At 41.4% G+C, this 22,195-nt stretch overlaps 1 protein-coding gene across 1 annotated transcript; it reads right to left on the bottom strand.

The window, feature by feature from the left end:
- Positions 1-605: 605 nt before the first annotated feature.
- Positions 606-13,758, bottom strand: gsk3ba (glycogen synthase kinase 3 beta-a). Its single transcript, XM_083921509.1, has 9 exons — positions 13,679-13,758; positions 7,803-7,913; positions 6,956-7,086; positions 6,290-6,396; positions 5,983-6,080; positions 5,762-5,857; positions 4,370-4,556; positions 3,900-3,998; positions 606-3,687 (listed from the first exon to the last, which is right to left on the bottom strand). The coding sequence occupies exons 1-9, from the start codon at positions 13,742-13,744 to the stop codon at positions 3,617-3,619; spliced, it is 966 nt and encodes a 321-aa protein (XP_083777635.1). The 5' UTR covers positions 13,745-13,758; the 3' UTR covers positions 606-3,616.
- Between the last annotated feature and the right edge of the window lie 8,437 nt (positions 13,759-22,195).

The raw sequence follows: 22,195 nt of genomic DNA, 5'->3' as shown, positions 1-22,195 counted from the left end.
CCGTGAGGTCGCCATTTGTGGTTTTGAGTGACATGTCTTAAATATTGAAAAGATTGCCATTAATTCATGTGCTGACATTCATCTTCCTCTCAGGCAAATGTTAGCAGGCTAAAACACCAAACTAAGATGTGAACATTGTAAACATTAGGCGTTCTGAACAGCATGTTCACATTGTCATGCAGAGCAGCGACTTTGGACTTGGAGTCTTGATATACATACATTTAAATGTGTTTAATATGAACATTTGAAAAAAACCACACTCATACAATTGAATGTGAATATTTCATTATATTCATGCTGGAGCTATCATCAACTTTTCCATGCTGTATAAGTAGTGAGGGGATTGGGACAGACAATGTAACTTTCATCAACTTAATCACAATTTTATAAAATATGTTTCAGAGTGTAGCTGCTGCTTCTGTAATTTTTTATCTGACACCAAGTCTTGAGACACTTAGGGCCATTTATGCATCAGGCTTTTCTTAAAATATTGATGTTTTTAAACCCAGAATACTCTAAACAGGCTCTACACACACCAACGCTGACGTTTGCACTCTCACTAAAAAATAAAATGGAACAGACAAAGAGTTTGATAATTTCCAGGCTATCCTACTCTTTATTTAATGCAAATTACAGTACCAGGGAACTATTCCTCAGAGCACGCAGAGGGAATATTTACAGAGGTGCACATTTAGCATACCTTCACAGAACAAAAGAAAAAACAAAACAAATGAAATAAAAATGTCAGTCACAAACAGAGGCATTCAAGTAGTAGTACTGTTATACAGGATGTTTTTGTAGTATTTTCTATGATTTTTCTTTTCTGTAACCCCAGTTAGCATGTCAAACTAGTATATATGCTATACTATACTAGCATATGTACTTGCTCGCCTTCTTATTCTTCTTTTTTGGTAACCGTTGTGGTGTTTTTATTGAACTGGAGTTAGGGATAGGGTGAGGTGGCCAAATGTTCTTGTGGAGGGTAGCAACACGTTCATGAATGCAAAATTACAGCAAGCAGAAGACAGGAGAGAGGCTACATGACTCGACCCCTTAGGTGCTACTGAACCCCCCCTCCAAGTATGCAGAAAGGAAGGAGAACAAGCAAGAGGACAGAGGGACAACAAAATTTCCATAGAAGAAAAGAGACAGGATACATCACTACCTCTGAGGGTGGCTCATCACAACTACATCTTAGTTTAGCTTTGGTAACAGAACCAACACTACACACACACACACACATATATATATATATATGTGTATATATACACACACATATATATATATACACACACACACGTATGAGGCCTATTTAACCCCCTGCTGCTATCCACAATGACCCCCTCTACCCACCCAATTCACGCCCAAGAGCCCGTGCCAGGACTGTGGTATACATGTTTGTGCGTGTATGTGTGTGTCCAAGATAAAACATCTATTAAAATAAACACTCATCTACTTTGTATCTTCAGTTAAGGAAAAATAATCCTTACAATTAATGTATATTACAATTAAGTGTGCAATGAAAAAGTTGAAGATGTGCGAGTGACGGGGACTGAAAATCAAGTAGGAGAGTGCGAGTGTGTGTGGACAGCGGGACATTCAACAGCACCGAAGGGAGAGTCACAATAAGGGGGAGGTGATGACGGGGGGGCTGGGTGACGGGGGGAAACAAGGCGAAGGTGTATGAAAGCAAAGGCACTCCAAACTATAGTTACACTATACATGACTAGTTCTTGTTACAATAATACAGCTGTCATCTACTGTACAGGTAAGATTGAACATATGGCTGGATAAAGCTGATCCTCATCTACAATATCCATAAACATCAGTTTTGCCCTGATTGTTTTATTTTTTTTAATCTTTTTTTTTTTTATTTCTTCCCCTACCCTTTGTCATCTTTGTTTTTGCTCATAAACAGTACATGGGTCTGCATATATACATACCTTGAACACAACATGGAAAAATAATCAACATAACATAAAAAAAACATACAAGTCAGAATTTTGGTGAGGAGCATTTATACTGTATATACAAATTCTGCTTTTTTTCTTTTCTTTCTTTTTTTTTTTTAAATGTAGTGAGTATTCTCTGTGAATAAAACGCTTCGACAGACTGTACCGAGTGGCTCTAAGTGCGGCAGGTGAAGGGAGAGAGAGAGAGAGAGAGAGAGAGAGAATGCTAGGCTAACACTTCAGTCAGTGGTCACAACAGCCCGGGTGGTTGGGGGGGGACTGCCAGCGAGTCTTCAAGGAGTCGAAGAAAGAGAAGTGTTAAGAAACATCTTTAATTCTTCACAGAGACGGAAAGAAGAGCTTAGACGAGGGAAGATGTTTGTCACTGACGCTGCACTGCCACAGAAAACACTGTTACAGACAGAGTCGGTAGAAAGATGGGGAATAGAGCAATGCTCTAAATCCATCTACAGCCTTAATACAGACAACACAGGAGAACAGGGGAAGTGACTGCTGGAATCTAACCACACTCCAGCAAAGAAAACAAAAACACCACCTTTTGTCTAAATCTATTGTCCTTAGGCAACAGCAAATATTGCTACTGCTCTGCCAGATATGAGCTCACCGTAAATGATTTCTGAACCATTGTAGTTAATATACATATATCTATATATACTTTTTATACATAAGGAAAAGTAATATATAAACTGTATGTATGCATGTTTGTTTTGTATTGTATGTATATATTATACACGCACACAGGACCAGATACATGTCACATCCGTTGCACATGGCAATCCAAAAACATCTGCCCAGGAGTACAAAACGAAAAATTAAAAACAAGGTCGAGTAAAACGGCTTTTCTGACCATTTAAAAACAACCCCAGGCAAAGAAAAAAAAAAACTGTCCAAATGTTACTCCTGCAAGTGGGCTGCTGCTTTCCACATACATCAGGATCATCATGCACCCATGTGTGTGAGGATGTGCGTGTGTGTTTATGAGTGTGTACTGTATGTGTGTATACCCGTGCGTGAGCCTCATGCCTTGTCTGCAGAAGTTGAGGTGGGAAGTAAGTGGGCAGGGGGAGCGGGGTGAACCCCCCCGGGTGATCCTAACCATACTCAGGCCATGCACTACAGGAGGAACCAAAGGGGGATCGGCCAGGGGGACACATGGGGTCAGAGGATGCAGAAAAAAGGGGACAATGTAGAAGAGGACATAGGGGGTAGGCGAGATAGGGAGAGGGCCAAGGGGAACAGCTTAGGACTTTTTCTACAGATTGTCCTCTTACAAACATTAGCAGGCTAGCATTGTGTATACATGTACAGTGTACTTTTATCAATAGTACAGTCGACAACACCTCTGGCCCTGCACTTTCCTTCCCTGTTGAAAGGGCACGGAGAGACGTCTTTGACAGAGGATGGAGTAGAGTTCAAACAGCTGGATGAGGGTCCAGTCATGGATAAAAGAGGCAGATTAGGGATGCTTGGTTTGTGGTTGTGGCATGGGGCCGTTGGCTAGCTGTTGAACCCGGACTGCGTCAGCATCGCTCCGCTGCTGTCAGGGAGGAGAGCAGAGCTGAGCGGAGCTCACCCCCTGGCCGGGGCAATGGAGAGGCCATGGGCTGGGGCTGAGACTGGGGCGGGGCGAGTTGTCTGTGGGCTCAGGAGGTGGAGTTGGAAGCCGAGGCAGCGGCGGTGGTGGTGCTGGGACCTCGCTCTGTGCTGCTGCCATCTGTGGACACAGAGGAGATGATTAGTTACAGTCAAAGAATTACCTATATAAAGTTTGAGAGGAGATTAGAAGACAGAGACAGAGGAAACAATATGGTCGGTAAACTCCATGAGTTAAATTCTACAGCACTTGACATGACATATGTATATTGACCACTAGAGCTTAACTGTTTTTCAAAGTTAGCAGCCTGTTGGAGGAAGCGTGACTCTAACCTGTGGTGGCAGAGGGGTTGGTTGGGGTAGAGGCCGCGGCCTGGCTGCGGGCGTGAGCAGGGATGAGTATCGAGGCCAAAGAGGGATTACTGGATAACTCTGATAGTGAAAGGACAAGTTAATAGGTCATTTTAAATTAAAGTTCCCTGCAACTCCAGACATCTCCTGAAATCACAAAACATGACTATCAATCATAACTTCTCAGGGGTGATATGTACTAATATACTCTAATGTGAAGAGGTGATCATGCTAACTGATGCAAACATTTCTGTTTAACATGTAGAGTATTAAATACTAGCTTAAAAAGGTATATAGGATAGCATTCCACAGTATGAGAACACCTATTCATAGAAAAGCTCATCCATTAGTATTCACCAATACAAATATTCTGTATTTGTTCCAAATGTTAATATTTACAGGTTTACTCAGTCTTAAATACTAATATACAGAGCCCCTTTGTGTGTGCATACCCTGGGTGGTGAAATTGAAGAGGGAGGGCTTCTCTCTCCCATTGGGCAGTTTGACATTGGGGTCACGCAGCTCGTCAAAGAAGGAGTGTGCGCAGGCTTCTAGAGGGGTGAGGCGGGCCGTGGGCGTGTACTCCAGCAGGCGAGAGCATAGAGCGATGGCCTCCGGAGGCGTGCGCGGCCGGAACACCTGAACAACAGTTAGACACAAACACGGGTATCAGCAGTGACCACGTGAAGTCTGATCTCAAGTGTTCCAATGTTGTTGACAGACAACACACAAACACACACACACACACAAAATGAACTTGTGCTTGAAAATGAAAAAAAAGTGTGTTTTATGAAAACCTACTGTACTTAGTCAAATGTTATATTTGTTTGTAAGGGTATGAATCAGTGAATCAACGAATGAATGGCTTTAATTGCAGCAGCAGTGAACAGTAGTACTGACTGACTGATGCAGTTGCAGAGAGCGACCACAGCAGTACACCTTAAGAGGCCAACAGGAGGACCTGCTGCTGATTGGATGACTCTGTTATCCAATGCAAGAGCTGTGGGTGGGACTGCTGAGGGGAATCCAGGAAGAGACAACGTCTCTTTACTGTTTCCCACCTGTTTCCTTTTCATCATGACTTAAAGCTGAAGTTGGTAACTTTCTATGAAAAACATGCTTTTTTTTCTCCATTCTATAAATAAATAAATAAATAAAACAAACAAGGGCTGAGTGAGCAGGATGGACTCTTGTGGTTTAACTGAGACGACTCAGGTTCAACATATTCAACTAAATCTAAAAATATAACAGCCAGTTAGAAGCATTTGTCAAGTAAATTTAAGGTATTCTAAGGCATTTACCCATAGCTACACTTAAAACTCACTCTGAAACTTAAATAAAAAAAATGATATAGCATGCTACTGTTCAGGGGTGGAAATCCTGAGCCACTAAACTAAAGAGGGAACAAAGGTTAAGCTTGATAGTCATTTTCAGTTTAAAAAGTTGGATCTGAAAGGATTTTTTGGCATTCTGTTAATCCATTATGGTTGCACCCAGTTGCTATCTTTATCAAGGCTAATCAAAAAGGAACTAAATAAGAATACAAAGCAACCATATTGTATGTAAGCGCTCCTCAGATTATTTCATAGCGATCTTAGAATGCTTTACATGCAATAGAATTTTCTGTATAAGGTTAAGTCTTTAGCCTGTGCTTTATCAGGCATTCTTTAAAGCTCAGAGCAGGTGTCGGGCTATTAAGGCCTCATGTAGCTCTGTTGGGTGGAGGACAAAGTTGGATGACTATGGAGCGGCATGAAGGGATGTTGGCAGCACAAGTATGGAGACAATATGCAACAGCGGTGAATCTTAGAGAAGTAAAAGGGCTCCTGTACCTGTTGACTCACCTTAGTCCAAGGATGTGCCTTAATCTGGGGGAATTTGAACTCAGTGTAGTTGGGGTTCATCTCACGGATCTGCTCTCGGGTTGGGGTCCCGAGAACCTGGAAAGAACACAGACAGACAAGAACAGGACAAGAATATGTCTTTAACTTGACCACTTGTGATAAAGAAACAGTTCAGTATGGTATATGCATACGTTTACACTAGGGTCACCCCTAGTCATTACCTTGATAATTTCAACCAACTGATCCACTCCACTGTCACCAGGAAAGATTGGTTGCCCTAGCAACAGCTCTGCCAGCACGCAGCCGGCTGACCACACGTCTAAAATGGAAAAGGCAGGTCACCGAAAGGGAAAAATAAGTCTGATGCAAGGAAGAGAACACCCGGTGATACTCTACTCTCTCAATTTATCATTCACATTCAAATATATCCTGAATAACATGATTAAATAATCATCGTCATCTGAGGTTAAGCTTATTAAGGGTTGTAAGGGTTCCAAGTGTTGACTGTGACACCTGAAGTCAGCATACCTATGCTGGAAGTGTAGTCAGTGGCACCAAAGATGAGCTCAGGGGCTCGATAGTAGCGAGAGCAGATGTAGGACACATTAGGCTCCCCGCGGACCAGCTGCTTAGCACTGCACACAAAAGCAAAGCACATAATCATCACCGTCATTTTGGCCAAAAGAAGGGAAATATCACTCACTCAAGAAACTCAATATCCTTATAATTAGGATTCACGCCGAAGAGTGTGAAAGCTGCTGCCCACGTGCATGTGTCTTTATCTTTTCAGTTAATGAGTAAAATTGTGAAGGAACATAACTCTACAGATGAACACTTTACAGCACCCATATATCTAAATGCAAGGACCAAACTCTTAAAAGAAGTAGGTTGACAATTTGAAACATGCTCATTTGCTTTCTTGCTGAGAGTTCGATGGAAAGACCAATGCCACGTTCATGTCTATACGCAAAATATGAAGCTTCAGCTATCAGTCTTAGCTTAGCATAAAGTCGGAAACACAGGGAAAAAGCCAGCCTGGCTCTATCTAAAAAGGTATCGAAATTCACCTCCGACCCCTAACAAAGTTGTTTTTTTTTCCGCAAGTAAAGCGGATTTCTCAAAATGTCAAACTATTCCTTTAAATGTCATAAAAAAATCGGACCACTGTTGACTGATCTTGTTACGGAGTCTCACCTGCCAAAGTCGCAGAGCTTGAGCACGGCGGTCTCCGGATCCAGCAGCAGATTCTGGGGCTTGATGTCCCGATGACAGATCCCAAACGAATGGATATAAGCCAGGCTCCTGAACAGCTGGTACATGTACAACTACACACAGAAACACACACACACACACAAACACACAGGTTACGCCCACGCAAACAGCAAGCTCAGTTTTCATAACAGGTTTAAAGTCTGGAAAACAACCACTCAAGAATCAAGGTCAGCCAGGTCAAGTACCAAACATTTTCACTGCAAATGTTACGACAACAGCGTCTCACATCGCCTCTTTAAACTCCTGAACCTTGTTTACAAGGTCTTGTAGAGATAAAACCAAAGATGTGCCTGCAACTGCAAGAAATATTTCTGAAGTCAATACAGACGTTTTGTCTCAGAGGTCAATTGTTTCAGTAAGAAAGATTTCATCAAAGAAAATGTATATCTCATGTTGCTTATAACTCATTTACTCTAAAGCTGCAGGCGCTAAACTGAAACTCCTACTCAGAATAGAAAATGTTGATTTTTGTTTTTTTGAGAAATGAAAGCAGGTATCAGTGGAACCCCAGTATAATTTAGGGAAAGAATGTGTGGTACGTTTATGGATTTTTAGGTTCAAGTCTTAAAATATGACAGTTTTATCACAGATTTTTCACTAACAATGCAGCACAACTGACACCCTTTTGTCTTTGGATGTAATATACTGTATTCTACTGGGATAGTATTGATTGTTTGATTAAATACAATATTTCCCAGATTCTGTAAATAAATTGGAGCATACCACTTCCTGTGGTGATGGTTACAGACACAGAAACACACTTCTATACCTTGACATAAACCATGGGCAGAGTCTGCTTGGCTCGGCTGTAATGTCTGGCCACTCTGTAGACCGTCTCAGGAACGTAGTCCAGAACCAAATTCAGATACACTTCATCTTTCTGTTGGAGAAGAGCAAAAACACAAAGACAGGAGATTAGTATGAAAAACAAGAAGAAAAAAAATATCACATTCATGATCTACAAATACGCACATGCCAGGTGCCCGATATGTCAATTTATTTTAGAAGGGTTTTTATTCCCACTCCTTCCTCTTCCCTCTCTGTCTGCAGTTATGGTATCGGTATGAGTTTCCCTGCCGAAACAAGCCTTTTTTTTCGCAGTCTTACTGGGGATCCATTGTATAGGACTTATTCCCCCAGGGCAGGAAACACAACCATGCGTCATATAAGGGCATGTTCTCCAACAGCGGCCACAGACAATGATATCATTTGGTTATTTCCTAGTTGGAGGAGGGAGGCTTGTGTTGGAGGCCGGGGGTTGTGCACGTTCCACTCTGGAGCCCACACTGACCCTGAAAGGATGCTGTATCTGAAGCTTCCCCACCCTATTCTCCACCCATCACTTCCTTTTCCCTTTGATTCTGACCAAATTTAACCAGTACTGAGTTATCAGGTGTATCAGATAAGTCAAATCACACTCATAGCTTGAACTGAAGTTGTTTTTGGATACAGAGCACCTTATAGACCCACAAAGGAACTCGCTCAAACACTAGTTAATGTATTCACACTAGCCTGTCTGTCCCTTGTGGTTTGTTAGGCCAGCCAAGCCTTCAGGAGACATATTTTAGCCTGATTAAGGGATGGGTGATGAGACTAGGAGTGTAAGAAAGTATTGATACACCCGAGTATCATAATATTCAAGGGCACAAGTATTGGTTTTATGTAAACTAGATAACCTAAGGCATCCATTGGTACCAACCATGTCATGCTAGCTTGTCTGGTGGGGGATAAATTACACTTGAAGTAAGGCTAAATGTTGGCGAGGGAAACACTGGTTCATTTTGTGATGATTAAAAACTTGACTGCTAGATAGTGCTGTAATGCATCAGGAGTCATTTTACTCTTCCACTTCAATGCAACAATGTATGCATGTGGGGGTGTGTTCATTAGGACAGTTTTCCCAACATCTGATTTACAGTATAGCAATAACAAGTAGTACAAGCAGTAACAAACAGCTGAATCTATGGACAGTAGAGTCTTTTGTATGTATTTAATACAATCGTTTAACCACCAGAATAGGTGTCTTTAATAATTTCCCACAACAGCATTTAAAGCTGATGTCTGGCATTATTATAGACTTCACCTTACTTCACCTTCTGTCCACAAACCAATACAATATTTCAGTCACTCTCCATACTTTCTATTTGTTTGCAAAAAGTAAACGGTTCATTTTTTGTAAAACATGCTCAGTAATTTACAAAAAAACAGGTGGGCACTACAGGGGCTTTTTTTATTTAACAGAATTAAATAGTGCGTTTGGTGCGGTCTATTTTCAAAGGTGGATTGATACACATTTGTAAACACCCATTTGTATCACCACACTATGGCCAGGAGTGTTCATTTGCTTTGAGTCATACTGGCACATAGAAAATGTATCTTGACGAAATGTGTTTGAGAAGATTAATAGCCAGATAACACCGGCGGGGAAGGGAACACCTTGTGCCTCATGTGACCAGTGTTCAACCACACACCTCTGAGACATACTTCCTTGGAGTAATATGACAGGGCATCCTACTTGAATTAATTAAATCATCCTCTCCCTCCTGTTTGGTCTGGGACTGAGTGTTCGTATCCCTTTGCCTCCCCCATCTGTTAACAGTCTGCCCAACATGGAGCTTAGGCAGTGGACAGAGCTGTCTCCCTGCAGGTCTACTAAGTGTGATGAACTCGGCCTATGAAGCACTCCCAGACCGACTGTGTGGCACACTTCTGTCAGCTCAATTTTCTGCTTTGTTTCAACCGCTTTCTCCTGCTCACACTCAGACAATTAGACACGTATACGGTGACTGAATGAAACACAGGACCCGGAGGACTTGAAGACGGTTTAAAACAAACATATTCAGATATCAGTGACGATTAGCAGCATTTCCCAAACGGTTTTCAGACATGGGTAGATTTGTTACACACTCATCTGTCACTGGCATTACATTCCCCCTAACGCTCACAGTCTCTCTCCTCTGTGTGTGTGTGTGTGTGTGTGTGTGTGTGTGTGTGTGTGTGTGTGTGTGTGTGTGTGTGTGTGTGTGTGTGTGTGTGTGTGTGTGTGTGTGTGTGTGTGTGTGTGTGTGTGTGTGTGTGTGTGTGTGTGTGTGTGTGTGTGTGTGTGTGTGTGTGTGTGTGTGTGTGTGTGTGTGTGTGTGTGTGTGTGTGTGTGTGTGTGTGTATGTATACCCACTAGCAACACTCCCATTGATAACATTTGTGACGACTAGAGGGCCCGCTCCACCTCCTGCTAGCGCCATCAAAGCTATATTTAGCCTAGCAACAGCGGTGACTCACTTCCTGCCTCACTACAAAACCACTTCCTTGGCTTTTTCCCAGATGGTTAGCCAGGCGGGGATCTGATTGGCCCCTTGTTCACTCCCAGATAAATAATTCAGCCTCTAATTTCTAGAGAAAAAGCGCTCGTACCTGAGCCCCTGTCTCCGCTATCTATCAACAACAATCACCAGGCTGCGTTGTGTAAGAGGAGGGGGATTGATGGAATCTGTGCAGTAAAATACAGTGTGCATGTCAGTTTCCACAAGTGTAGCTTTTGTAAGCATGCAGGTTTGAGCTTCCTGTTCATGTGTCCGGAGTATTACTGCCAAGTGAGCTCTTGACATTATGCATAAATTCATGTGAATTTACACTACAGTTAATGAATCTATGAAATCAAGGAACATAGACAGAGACACAGAAAAAGGTAGAGGGACATACAAAGAGTTAATTCTTCTTATTTTGACCCACTATATATAAAGACAGTTGCAACACTCGACTACAGATCTAAGAACAGGTCTATATATATGCTGTGGCCACAAGCCAGATAGACTGTATGTCAGGCACTGGCATTGGTATAAACTGTCACTTGGCAAATCCTGTAGCTCTACAGACTGCACACAAGCATGACTCATTACCCACAAGCAATGCTGTTCAACCACAGTCTATCTGTTAACATCAGTTTGTGTTTCTGTGTATTAATGTTAGAATAATGGCCACTAAAGCGCAACTATATGGTGAATAAGCTGTGGGCCCACCCAACCAAATCGGCCCCTACTCTCTGTGCACTATGTATGTCCCCGGTCATCTTCAAGTGATCATAAAGTGCAAGAAAAAGAACACACATGGCAGCTTCAGTATTTTTGCCTGAAGCCCCAGAATCAACCTGTACAACTATTCTTGAATACTTTTCTAGGGACCTTTTCAAAGGAATTCCATTGCTAGGCAACAGCCTTAGTCCTTGGTAACTTCCTGTCAGCTGATGTAATTCACAGCAGCAGCCCAGGTTTGACTCGAACTTGCGGCCCTTTTCTGCAAGTCGCCCCTCTCTCCCCCTATTTCCTATCAACCTTCAGCTGTCCTGTCAAATATAGGCATAAAAATACATAAATAAATAATCCGATTGTAGTCTATTGTGTGAACTGGATTTCACAACAGGTCGGGGTCATTTTTTTACTCCAGTACCCCCCTAGTGAATTAATCGAATGGTTTATGAATTTTTAAATGAGTTATTTATGTCTATTTATTAAATACAACAAAACCTGAGAGAGAACTGAAGTTGTTTTTTATGCTGTTACTACTGAAGCCTGTGGATTCATAATGTTCTAGTAAGAATGCTGATGTTATGTACTGTATGTTTGCATGTCAGACAATAAAGTGAAGTTATTTAAAGCAATCATACGATTTTGTGTACACGGATGTGATTCAGTTGACATCTTACATGCACTTTCTTTGAGACTGCATATTTTGAAATGGTTAAAGTCAAGCCGCTGTTGACCTGCCTACGCAGCTGTTTGGACCCGTGGCCTTGTGTTTGAATAGTATTATACAAGTGGTTAAAGGGTAAAAGCAAAAGCACAGTGTGTGCGGAGTACGCCACACGCCAGCAGTTACATAAGACTACCTGTGCACATGCTGGCAGCTACAGAAGCAGCAGTCTCAGCCGGGCTTACAAATGCACCCAGCATGAACCCTCCTATCAGCAGAGAAACAGCACCTACACACACCTGACCTGACCTCGCCTTATCTTTGCCTTAGGGCTTGGCGATATGGCCAAAATATTCTATCTAGACATAGGTAATTTCATATCTCAACAATGATATATATCATGATATAGCATTTTTTCTTGTTATGTCATACATAGTCTATTATGTATACTCTTTTGTGAATTCACCTTCAACCACAGAACTATTTTCTTGATACTTTATAATTGATTAAACTCTCCAGTACTCAGCTCTGATAATTTCAGGTCGTTCTGACAATTATTCCAGGAAGCAGGGGCAACACTAACACACTGACTATGTTTATGAGCATGCACACAAATAAACTGAGGTAAAAAACAAAACTGCAATATTCAAATCATACTCCCTGGAAATTATTCACCTCTGATTTTCTGAGAAATTTGAGTTTGTATGCACTTTGAGTTTGTCTAATTTAGACAAATCTGTCTTCTGTCCATCAACTTGTCTGCAACTCTCCATCCATTCACTCACCTCCCTATCCAGATGACATTACCTTTGCCTACTTCACTAGCCCTACCTGCTCTCTTTTCTAAGTTGAGGCTCTATGGGTGGTAAATCCCCAGACCAACAACACGCTGCCAGTCTCCATAATTAGCCTGGAGTTATACAGTGAGGGGGAAGAGGAGGAGGGAGAAGAAATGCATATATGGAAAGGGGAGGATGGGGGGTAAAGGTGAAAGCAATAAAAGAGGGTGGATTATTAAAATAACGGAAAACTTGTGATTGCGAAAGTCAAGTTGGGAAGGTGTCCAGTCGTGTCCAGTCGTCACCGCTGTCACTGTGTCAGTATACCAAGAATCAACTGCTGTTCCCAGAGGTCAGTGAGCACATGGCACGAGGTGTGTGTGTGTGTGTGTGTGGGTGTGTGGGTGTGTGTGTGTGTGTGTGTGGGGGGGGGTGGAGCTTTCACTAAGCAGAGGAGGACTTGTGCAAGTCTATAATTAACCCACACCCGCTGGAGTGGCAAATAGATGTTCCATCCCTCAGCCGTCTCGCCTCCCACCCACCCTCATCATCACCTCCCCTCTATAATCCCCCCAAAGCTCTCCTTGGCTTCAGTAGGTGTGCAACATGGAAGCATTCCTAACTGCACAGTCATGGGTATAGTCCCAGCTGCATGTCTGCCAGGTCCATGTCTATATTTGACACATGGACCTCTGTTCGTTTTATGAGCTAGTTGAATGACATAGTCCAGCCTTGTAGTCTCCAGGGGACCTCCAATGGCCGACAGAGACAGACAGCAAAGCCGGGCCACATTCAGAGAGAGGGACTTCCCTGTTACAATCTAATGTATGCATGAATACATTTATTAAGGCCAGGAGGAAGACATATGACATATGAACAGACTTCAAAATGTAACACAGGCAACTTCAAATTAAAAGGAGTCAGAAAATCCCCAGGTAGAGAATATGGCTGAACAACAATGGCCTAAATTCTAGTGTTAATGACCGATTATTGTTATTATCGATAGACATGACACATGAACATGGGAGAAAGATCAAATATTAATATTATATTTAATCTGATTAAATCAAAATGCTCGTTAGTGAATCACTTAGTAAGCCCAGAAAACCTTAACATGCTCTTAAAGATGAAAAAGTTTATTATGCAGCCCTGAGACAAAATTCACACTTAGCCAACTGACCTTGTCTCCACTGGAGTAGAAGAAGTAGCGCAGGCGGACTATGTTGCAGTGGTCCAACTTCCTCATGATCTGCAGCTCGCGGTTCTGCACAAAACAAATAAATGAAACAATGAATGGCACGTTATATTTTTTCACGTCTCATGATCATGCTTCAACAAGTGAGTCTGTGAACTTTTGGAGACCTTGAAAGCTTTCTATTGGACCCACAGCACATTTATGGACAGTTTACGCCAATTGTTGTTTACCTGACTAGAAGTTAGACATGTCACGTCATTCGCATGGTTGAACAGTATCGGCTGCATTATGGCCATATGAAGTGCTTTAAGACAAAAAATAAATCACATCGCTGTGTCTTATGACAGAAAACACATATGCCACTAATCATCTTGTGAAACAATCATCTCGTTGTCAGCCACGTCACTGTCACAAGCTCAATGTGCCAGTTTGTCCGGAATCAACATTTGAGAAAAATTGGATGTGGTAGAAGCAAAAGAATGCTGACCAGGAAGCTAAAATTACCACCTTGTGGCTGTATTAACATAAATATGTAATAAAGCTTTTGAAGGAATTTACTTTTTTAAAAGTATTAGGTGTATTTTTTGGCGAGAGGTGGAAGCTTCACACGCCTTTAACTCACAGCACAGAAGCTCTATACAGTCACCAGTTTCAAGATTAGTGTCGACAACTCTATTCAACCAAATGTCTCCTCTTCTGTTCCTCAGTTATGCCGTTGAATAATGGACAAAAACATTATCGTCATTAACGTCATAACATCATAACGTAATTTGTTTGAAATGTTGTCTCAAGAAGTGTAGGAATTTTTGAGTTATGGCCAAAAATGCATTTTGAGAGGTCACAGAGATCTTGACATTTGACTTTCCTGAGATATTGCATCCGCAAGAATGGGACTGGTGGAAAGATGGATGGACGGACAGACAGGCGGACGGGCAGGGCGGACAAAAGATAATGCCTCAGGCGGTCCCTGGCGCAGACGCATAAATAAAAATGGACATTAATTCCTTCATGAATGGATACTTCCCGAGGGGCTAAAACATGACGACACATGTACGTACTGTGTGGCAGTCGCCTGTTCTCATGAACAACAATTTCAGAATAGAAATCCCCTGGAAAGCAAAAAGAGTTCACAACACAGACCTAGAGCAGAAACCCTTCTGAGGAAAAATATGTGAAAATAAATGTGTTTAAAGTAAAAATTGCCTTGCGGCCTGTAGTGTGACGAGCCAAGGTCTCTCACAGGGCCACTAGAACAAGATGTAAGCTTTGAACCCTGGTAGAGCACTCCATCTATATTCATATACAGTGTGTCCATGCAGAAAGTGGTTGTAGGGACTTCAACATTACCAAGGGAAGGCAGGAATTCAAGCATTACATAAAGCTTTAACAGCTTCAATATAGTCCAGATTTTTCCCTTTCCCCCTCCCTCTTTATCACAGTGCTTTGTGTTGACTTGATATAAAGTGCTTGTGTAACATTTGTAGAGTGTGAACTCCACCGCAGAACACAGGGACAAAAGTTAAATCAGACTGCGTCAGAGTAGTGGAGTCCCTATATAATAGCCTGGCCTTTGTTTTGGAAGTCATGAGCAGCCTGAATAGCAGAATGAGAGGTTTTTCACTATTGATTGTTGTACAACGGCAGCATGGAGTACCCAACAACTACAATGACATGCATACTAATATTCTGAATATGAGATTTATGACAGCAAGGATGTCATGGATGTGGGATTTACATACAATGATCACTTGTTTGTCCCTCATATTTGCATAAATGGAAATCCGCACAATATGCAAGCTAACATTTTTGGGTTTTTCATATTTGGTATTTCAGACTACCCGTTTCTGTAAACATCAGGGTGTTTACATGTAGAAACTCAATGGAATGCAGAACATAAATAATGCATATAACCAGAATGTAATCAGCTTACAACCTACATTCGCCATTAAACTTCAGCTGTTTATTTCAACTGACAGAGTGACTAACTAGACGTCTAGCTCCGTGACTAATTCCCTAGTTGAAGACGCTAATTGGCTGACAAAGTAGTGCAACAAACAGGCAACTGCATAATTGAGTAGCTGGCTAATAATCTCACTGACCAACTCTATTGCCTTTTCTACACCAATAACCTCTGACATTGTGTGGTTTCCTGGATGGAAAGGGTCTATGGGGCTTTTTACGGGATGTTCGATGAACTGGCTGACCACAGAGCAGGCATGACCCGATACGCCGTCTGACCCGTTTTTTTGTGTAAACACAGGCATCAGGTTTGGTGTAAAAGAATAGCACACGTCAGCCCTGTACTGGTCAACATGGGTTCAACACGGGACCCTGGTGTAAAAGAAGACCCGCTAATAAGCTACATTGACTGACTAAAAACAAATAAGTCAATGAGAAGCCAATGGGGTAACTCACCAACAAACCCATCGACCTCAAGAGTGACAAGAGAAATTCCTTGTGTACAGTCGTAAATACTTCAATCCAACAGAATTCTAGTCCCTTGTATTTGTTCAGATACAGAGTAAAGTGGAAAATGCAAAAGATTATTTGAAATCAGCTGCAAAAACGAAAACCGTTTTAGAATAAGAACTTGTGTGATACGAATAGTTATGTGCTGCTGCAAATGACAATTGTTGTCATTATTGGTTAACATGGCAATTATTTTATTGATTCATTCATTTAGATCTGAAGTGCAAAAGAAAGTTCTAGTCTCTAAATTGTGGCAATTTTTTTGTGGTGTGTTATGAAAGTATAGTAAACCGAATATATTTAGGTTTTGGGTAATTGGTTACAAAGACATTTGAAGATGCCGCCCTGGGTTAGTAAATGTTTCCCTGCTATCTGGCATTTTGTAGTCAAAACAATTAAATTGACAATAATCTGTAGATAATGAAATGAATGAATGGTCCATTGGAGCCCTAAAATAATGAAACGTTATAAAATAGATAGATGGTCATCACAAGTTGCCAGGGTTTAAAGCGACTACAGCCCTATTGGGGCGGAATTAGTTTAATGTGGGGTACAGACATTTTTATCAGAGGTTTTAGTCCCGTCTGAATGTGCTTTGTCAGTAATTATTCCAGACAAAAAACAAAAAAAAAAGCGGTGACTTTCACCTTCTGTAAAACGGTCTGGAAAAAATACCTCAGTTAAAATTAATCTCGTCCGAATACAACCCTCTGAAAAACATATGTTGATATACCGTCATATCCCGTCAATACGTAGTTTACACATATTTTTGTGCATGGACGTGCTTGAAGAAGCACTCTTATCACTTTTTTTAGATAATCGATTTTGTCCTTTAGTTTCGGGGTATTCCACCTCTGGTAGAATACAGGGATTTTCTTAGTCCTGTGCGAATTCACTTTTTTCTATTACAGATGTCCTGAGGTAAGACTGTTTTACCCGACGTCCCAAAACGGGCTTTAAGCATCTTCAAATTGTTTCTTCTGTCTGCCAGTCTAAAGCCCCAAAAATGTTTAGTTTACCATCATAGAATATAGAGGAAAACCAGCAAATATTAACATTTGAGAAGTACATTTTTGGTATATTATTTCTAATTAGGTCAACCAATGACTTGATTAAAACAAAACTTTATTCAATTAATTGGTTCAATGTTTCCGCTCTACAGCTCTGGGACAGAGTACATCAACAAGCCTGCTGAGACAACTAGCTGACTGAATATGGTTGACAAAAATAGTGAAAAACTATGCTGAGTGACTGATTGGGTCCGTTATAATGGTCACAGCCATGCTGGCACACTTGTATTCCACTTTATGGGGATTTAATCTCCTCTCATTCATTTTTTAACAGAGCAGAGTGAGCTGTCACTCCACAAAGCAAGACCTCATCCTCTTACAGCAGTAGCATCTTGTAGCTCACTGGCCTGGTATAGAGACAATCATCAGACGAATTTACTTAAAGGCACACACAAATGGTTTCCACGGCCCTCCCTATGCTTTTAACCCTTTACACAACTATTACGAACACACACACACACACGCACACATATACACACACACACACGCACAACCCCCACATCATAAAACTGACATCATAGCGTGTGGGTCACAGACCCGCCATCGAAGGCATTGTGCAATGCAGGCAACGCCCTCATCTTCTTGCAGTGGCTTAGTGGGAGTGTTTAAGGGTGTGCCTGCCTGTGTGTGTGTATGCCTGTTATGTGAGGAAGATGGTACCATATGGAGGAGGAGCAGCAGACAGGCTGTTCAGTAAAGCCCTGCCCAGCTCCAGTAATACTGCAGTCATTCCTGCTGACCTGTCATCCTCCAGTGTGTCAGCAGCCCAGCGAGCAGAGACAGAAAGAGACAGATGGACAGAAAAAGAGAGAGAGAATACCTCAAATGCAGACTGCTATAGGGCTGGTAAGACCCGCCCCTGTAATACGGCTTCACATATGATATTTGCAGATATAAGGATAATAGTCCATGTCAAGAGTTTGACAGTATATTATATATTTTATGTTAAGAGTTTGGTAGTTTATCATTAGATTGTTTAGTGAAAGACTTTGGAAAACATTTCATGTCGCCTATGTGACGCTTTCCCTCCACTTCTCAACTCGGAGTGGTGCTGCTGCCATCTCAATACGTTTTTTCCAGAATCTTTCACTGGACAACCTTACGATAAACTATCAAACTCTTAACATAAAAAATATAATTTAATCCCGCAAACATCATACGTATAATCCCGGACAAATAATGACTGGGACCAGAGAATAATTGGTCCATTGCAATAGACACCAATGTACATTTTCTCAGGAGCTGAGGTCCCATGGGGACTACCAGAAGCCTTAATACAGGGGCGGGACTTACCAGCCCTATGGTGCCAACTGTCACAAAACCACATTCATTTTTTAAAAAGATTAAGAGCATAGAGGAAACCCATATCACATATACACCGTCATACTGTTCTGTTTTGGTGAGAGCTTACGGATGATACTGAATGTATCATTATGTACCATAATTATTCTGCATTTTTCCATAAATCCCCAAAGCACCAGACCAACCATGTTTAAAGCCCTGCTCACACAAGAAAAACAACAACATATGTGATTTCAGAGGCTTGGTAATGCACTGACTACACAGAGAAATTGGGTGAACTACCATATCTGGCGAGCCAATGGCTAACACGCTAGGCTGTCGGGGAACATGCTAGCACTGGTCAGTCGTAGAGCTTCTTTCCATTTTCTGTACTGGCCGTTTACTCACCTCTGGCGTTTTGTCCTCATGGTTTATTACATGTAAACCAGGAGGATTTAATTCAGTAAAGAGTGGTTGAAAATGGGACGATGCTTTCTATGCAAGCTAAGTTTCTTTCAGCAAGTTTCTTACCTCAGTTGTTAACAGAACAATAAGTTCACAGAATTTATTCAAAAATCATGTTTGTACCATCAACTCCTGTCTCATAGCAGTCAGTAAACCATGGCTCTTTTTTTGAGCACTTAAAACACACAGCCTATAAACTGGTTTATAAGTCAGTATTGCTGATTTTGGCATTTTAAATGCTGGTGTAACCAGCCCTTCATTCTGTGTCTAAACACTTGTTTTGCCTGCTCTGTCTGTGGTGAGTATCAAGCCTGTGTGCTCCTACTGATGCCAAAAATGTTTAAAAATCATAAATAAAGAATCTAATTTTAAGTAATTTACTTAAACAACCAGGGTGTAGCTTTAAGTCAGAGTTACTCAAACAAATAAGTCAATATTAGTGTATTTATTGGGAACTGTGTTCACATGAATACACATTCAGGGTTCCATTGAGTATTAGCAGGACGGTGTTTGCGGGATTGTGTCCATCTTCATTATTATGAAACATGTCACTGAGTCTATTTGATTCACTGGTGTGTTTTAATCATTTTTGGAGAACAATATGACACTGGGGAATATGTATTTTATCAGGCGTTTGCTGCACAGACAGTACTTGTTAGTCAGATAAATTGATGGTCTCTGTCTTTTCGTTGTATTTGTTGACAATAAGAAAATTAAATACAGAAAATCACCAAACTTACAATGTTGTGAAAGCGTCGTTACCATCAGACACGCTCTCATTCTGTGTGTGTGACGGTTCTAATGCGAGCATCCATTTTCCAATAGGATGATATGTGATCCCTCTGATGGGAATGGGGGAGGACCTATCCCATAATGCACCGGGAGCAGATTACCAGCTACTTCCTTATAGAGCCTCTTCACATGATTACACACTCGTGTGTGTGTGTGTTTGTGTGTTTGTGTGTTTGTGTGTTTGTGTGTGTGTGTGTGTGTGTGTGTGTTCAAAATATCTATAGGGTGATATACCGTGACGTGGTACTCTATGTTTGTGTGTGTGAACGTGAGCGAAAATAAAGCAATCACACATGCTGGACTAGCACAGTTCTGCTCATTCGGGCTCACTTCACACATGGACACCGAATCCAGAAGAAAAAAGTAACAGAAGTGTAGAGAAAAGACTTTTGAAGAGGAGAGGAAGGAATAAGAAGAAAATGGAAAGCCGGTGTTTAGATGTACGTGTGTGTGTGTGTGTGTGTGTGTGGGGGGGGGGGTTATATGTGCTTTCCTCACATGATTATAGGCTCATGTGAGGAGTCTTAGTGCTCATTTGTTTAATTTTTTTCATAACAAGCCGTTCACAAGAAAGGACAGGCCGGGTGAGGTGAGTAGAAGCAGTCAGACAGAGGGGATGAATGACATGTGAGGCTGTTTTCTAAGGAGGAAACTGAAAACCAAAAGAAGAATACAACATCTGTGTCCACAGCTGACCACTGTTTAAAGATGAAACCTGCTAACGAGTCATGCTAACCACAGGCTGACAGGAAGAGCAGGATATATGACTTGTATGTGACAGCATATGTTTAGTATATGCGTAGAGTGCATTCTGTGACGGATGGTGGACCCCCCCCCCCTCCCTACAGAGACCATTAAGTGACATCATTTATCTTGTTTGGTTTGAAATAACGAAGGACTCGCACCTGCTGAAAAGAACTTAGCTGATCCTCCAAAAAGATTAAACCTGGGTCACTGAGCTGCTGAAGTATTTAGCTGAACCGGTTGGCTCAGCGCAACAGTCCCAGGTAGCGAAAAACGCTACAGGCAAACAAATCAGACTCAACTTTGACTAAACTTCACCTACTCCCACGGGACATGGAGCTTGTGGTTGGCAGTTCAGGGGTCGCCTGAGCTTGTCCTGCCCTACTCTTCTCATCCTGTCGTGCTAAAACACCCTGACTCTCCTAAGAGGAACAAAATAGACATAAAATAATGAGTACTACCCTCACAGTGGAGGGCTAGTGAAGAAAGAGACTGGATCTGTGTACTTTCGTCTTCATTGGCAACCAAAAGAGGAACATATGCACTTTGTCAGTTGTACGGTGTAGTGTACATAGTGTATGCCATAGTTTTTTGGGCTGCCATTTTTTTAAAATCTGGGTCAAGTGAATAAAAAAGAAAAATTGTGGTCACTATTGACAGTACCTTTTAATATTCGGACCCATAGCTGCACTAATTTAACATTTAATTTGGAACTACTTGCACCATGTTCACTTCACGGCATTGCACATGTATACTCGTACAGTAGAAATCCTCAAAATTGTTTAAGCCATCGTTGAGAAGTTTAGTATATCGTTATTGTGACGATTCTCTCTGAGCAATCAGTGGTCTGCAGTGTTTTAACGCTGCCTTTTAGTAATGGCTCAGCTCGCTTTGAACCTAAACCAAACTCTGTCTTACCCATTCAAATCAAGATCATCCATTGATAGACTTAGCACATACACTATATAGCCAACTTACTTACAAACTTCCCCACTGTGGGACTCATAAAGGATTATCTTGTCTATTTAATTATTATCTAAATAAGTACGAGTACATCACATGGACAAATGCCATGCCACATGTCAAAGAATTTATAGCCTAAGCTAGTTTGCAATACCTGTTCCTAGATGGGCCTTTATATAACTTAAACATAGCTCAAGAGGACAATTCATACAAAACACCCTTATGGGTTCATATTTACCATACAGACATGAGAGCATTGTCTATTGTCTCACCTTACTCTACGCAAAAAAAGAGAAAACACCTACTTTAGAAATTAGTAAGAGGCCCCTTAAAGGAACTGTTTGACAGTTTCTGATCTCCTTTATTATAATTACAAGATGTTTAAATGAGCCAAAATCCTGTGTAGAACAGAGTCACAGTGTGTAGGTGGTTAAGCACACATATGGGAAACATTATAATCACACACTGTATTGCATCATCTTAACTATGTGCTTTGGCTGCATATGCTGTGCCTTGCTCTCTGAAAGCCAGGGAACGATTGATATAGACACAACAAACTAAACTGTTGCGTGTATCAAAGGGATCAATTTGACCCTGGACATATAACGCAAACATTAAAGTACCTCTCTCTGAGTTATCTAGGCCTGTAAACCGGGGTATGAAAACAACACTTGGGGTAAGGTGTTTACGTGAGTTTGAGTATTGCCTTAACCGAATA

The sequence above is a fragment of the Echiichthys vipera genome (assembly GCF_963691815.1).
Source record: "Echiichthys vipera genome assembly, chromosome: 10".
Classification (NCBI taxonomy): Eukaryota; Metazoa; Chordata; class Actinopteri; order Perciformes; family Trachinidae; genus Echiichthys; species Echiichthys vipera.
Note: the sequence above shows the minus strand (reverse complement) of the source record. Positions and strands in the feature narration are given on the sequence as shown.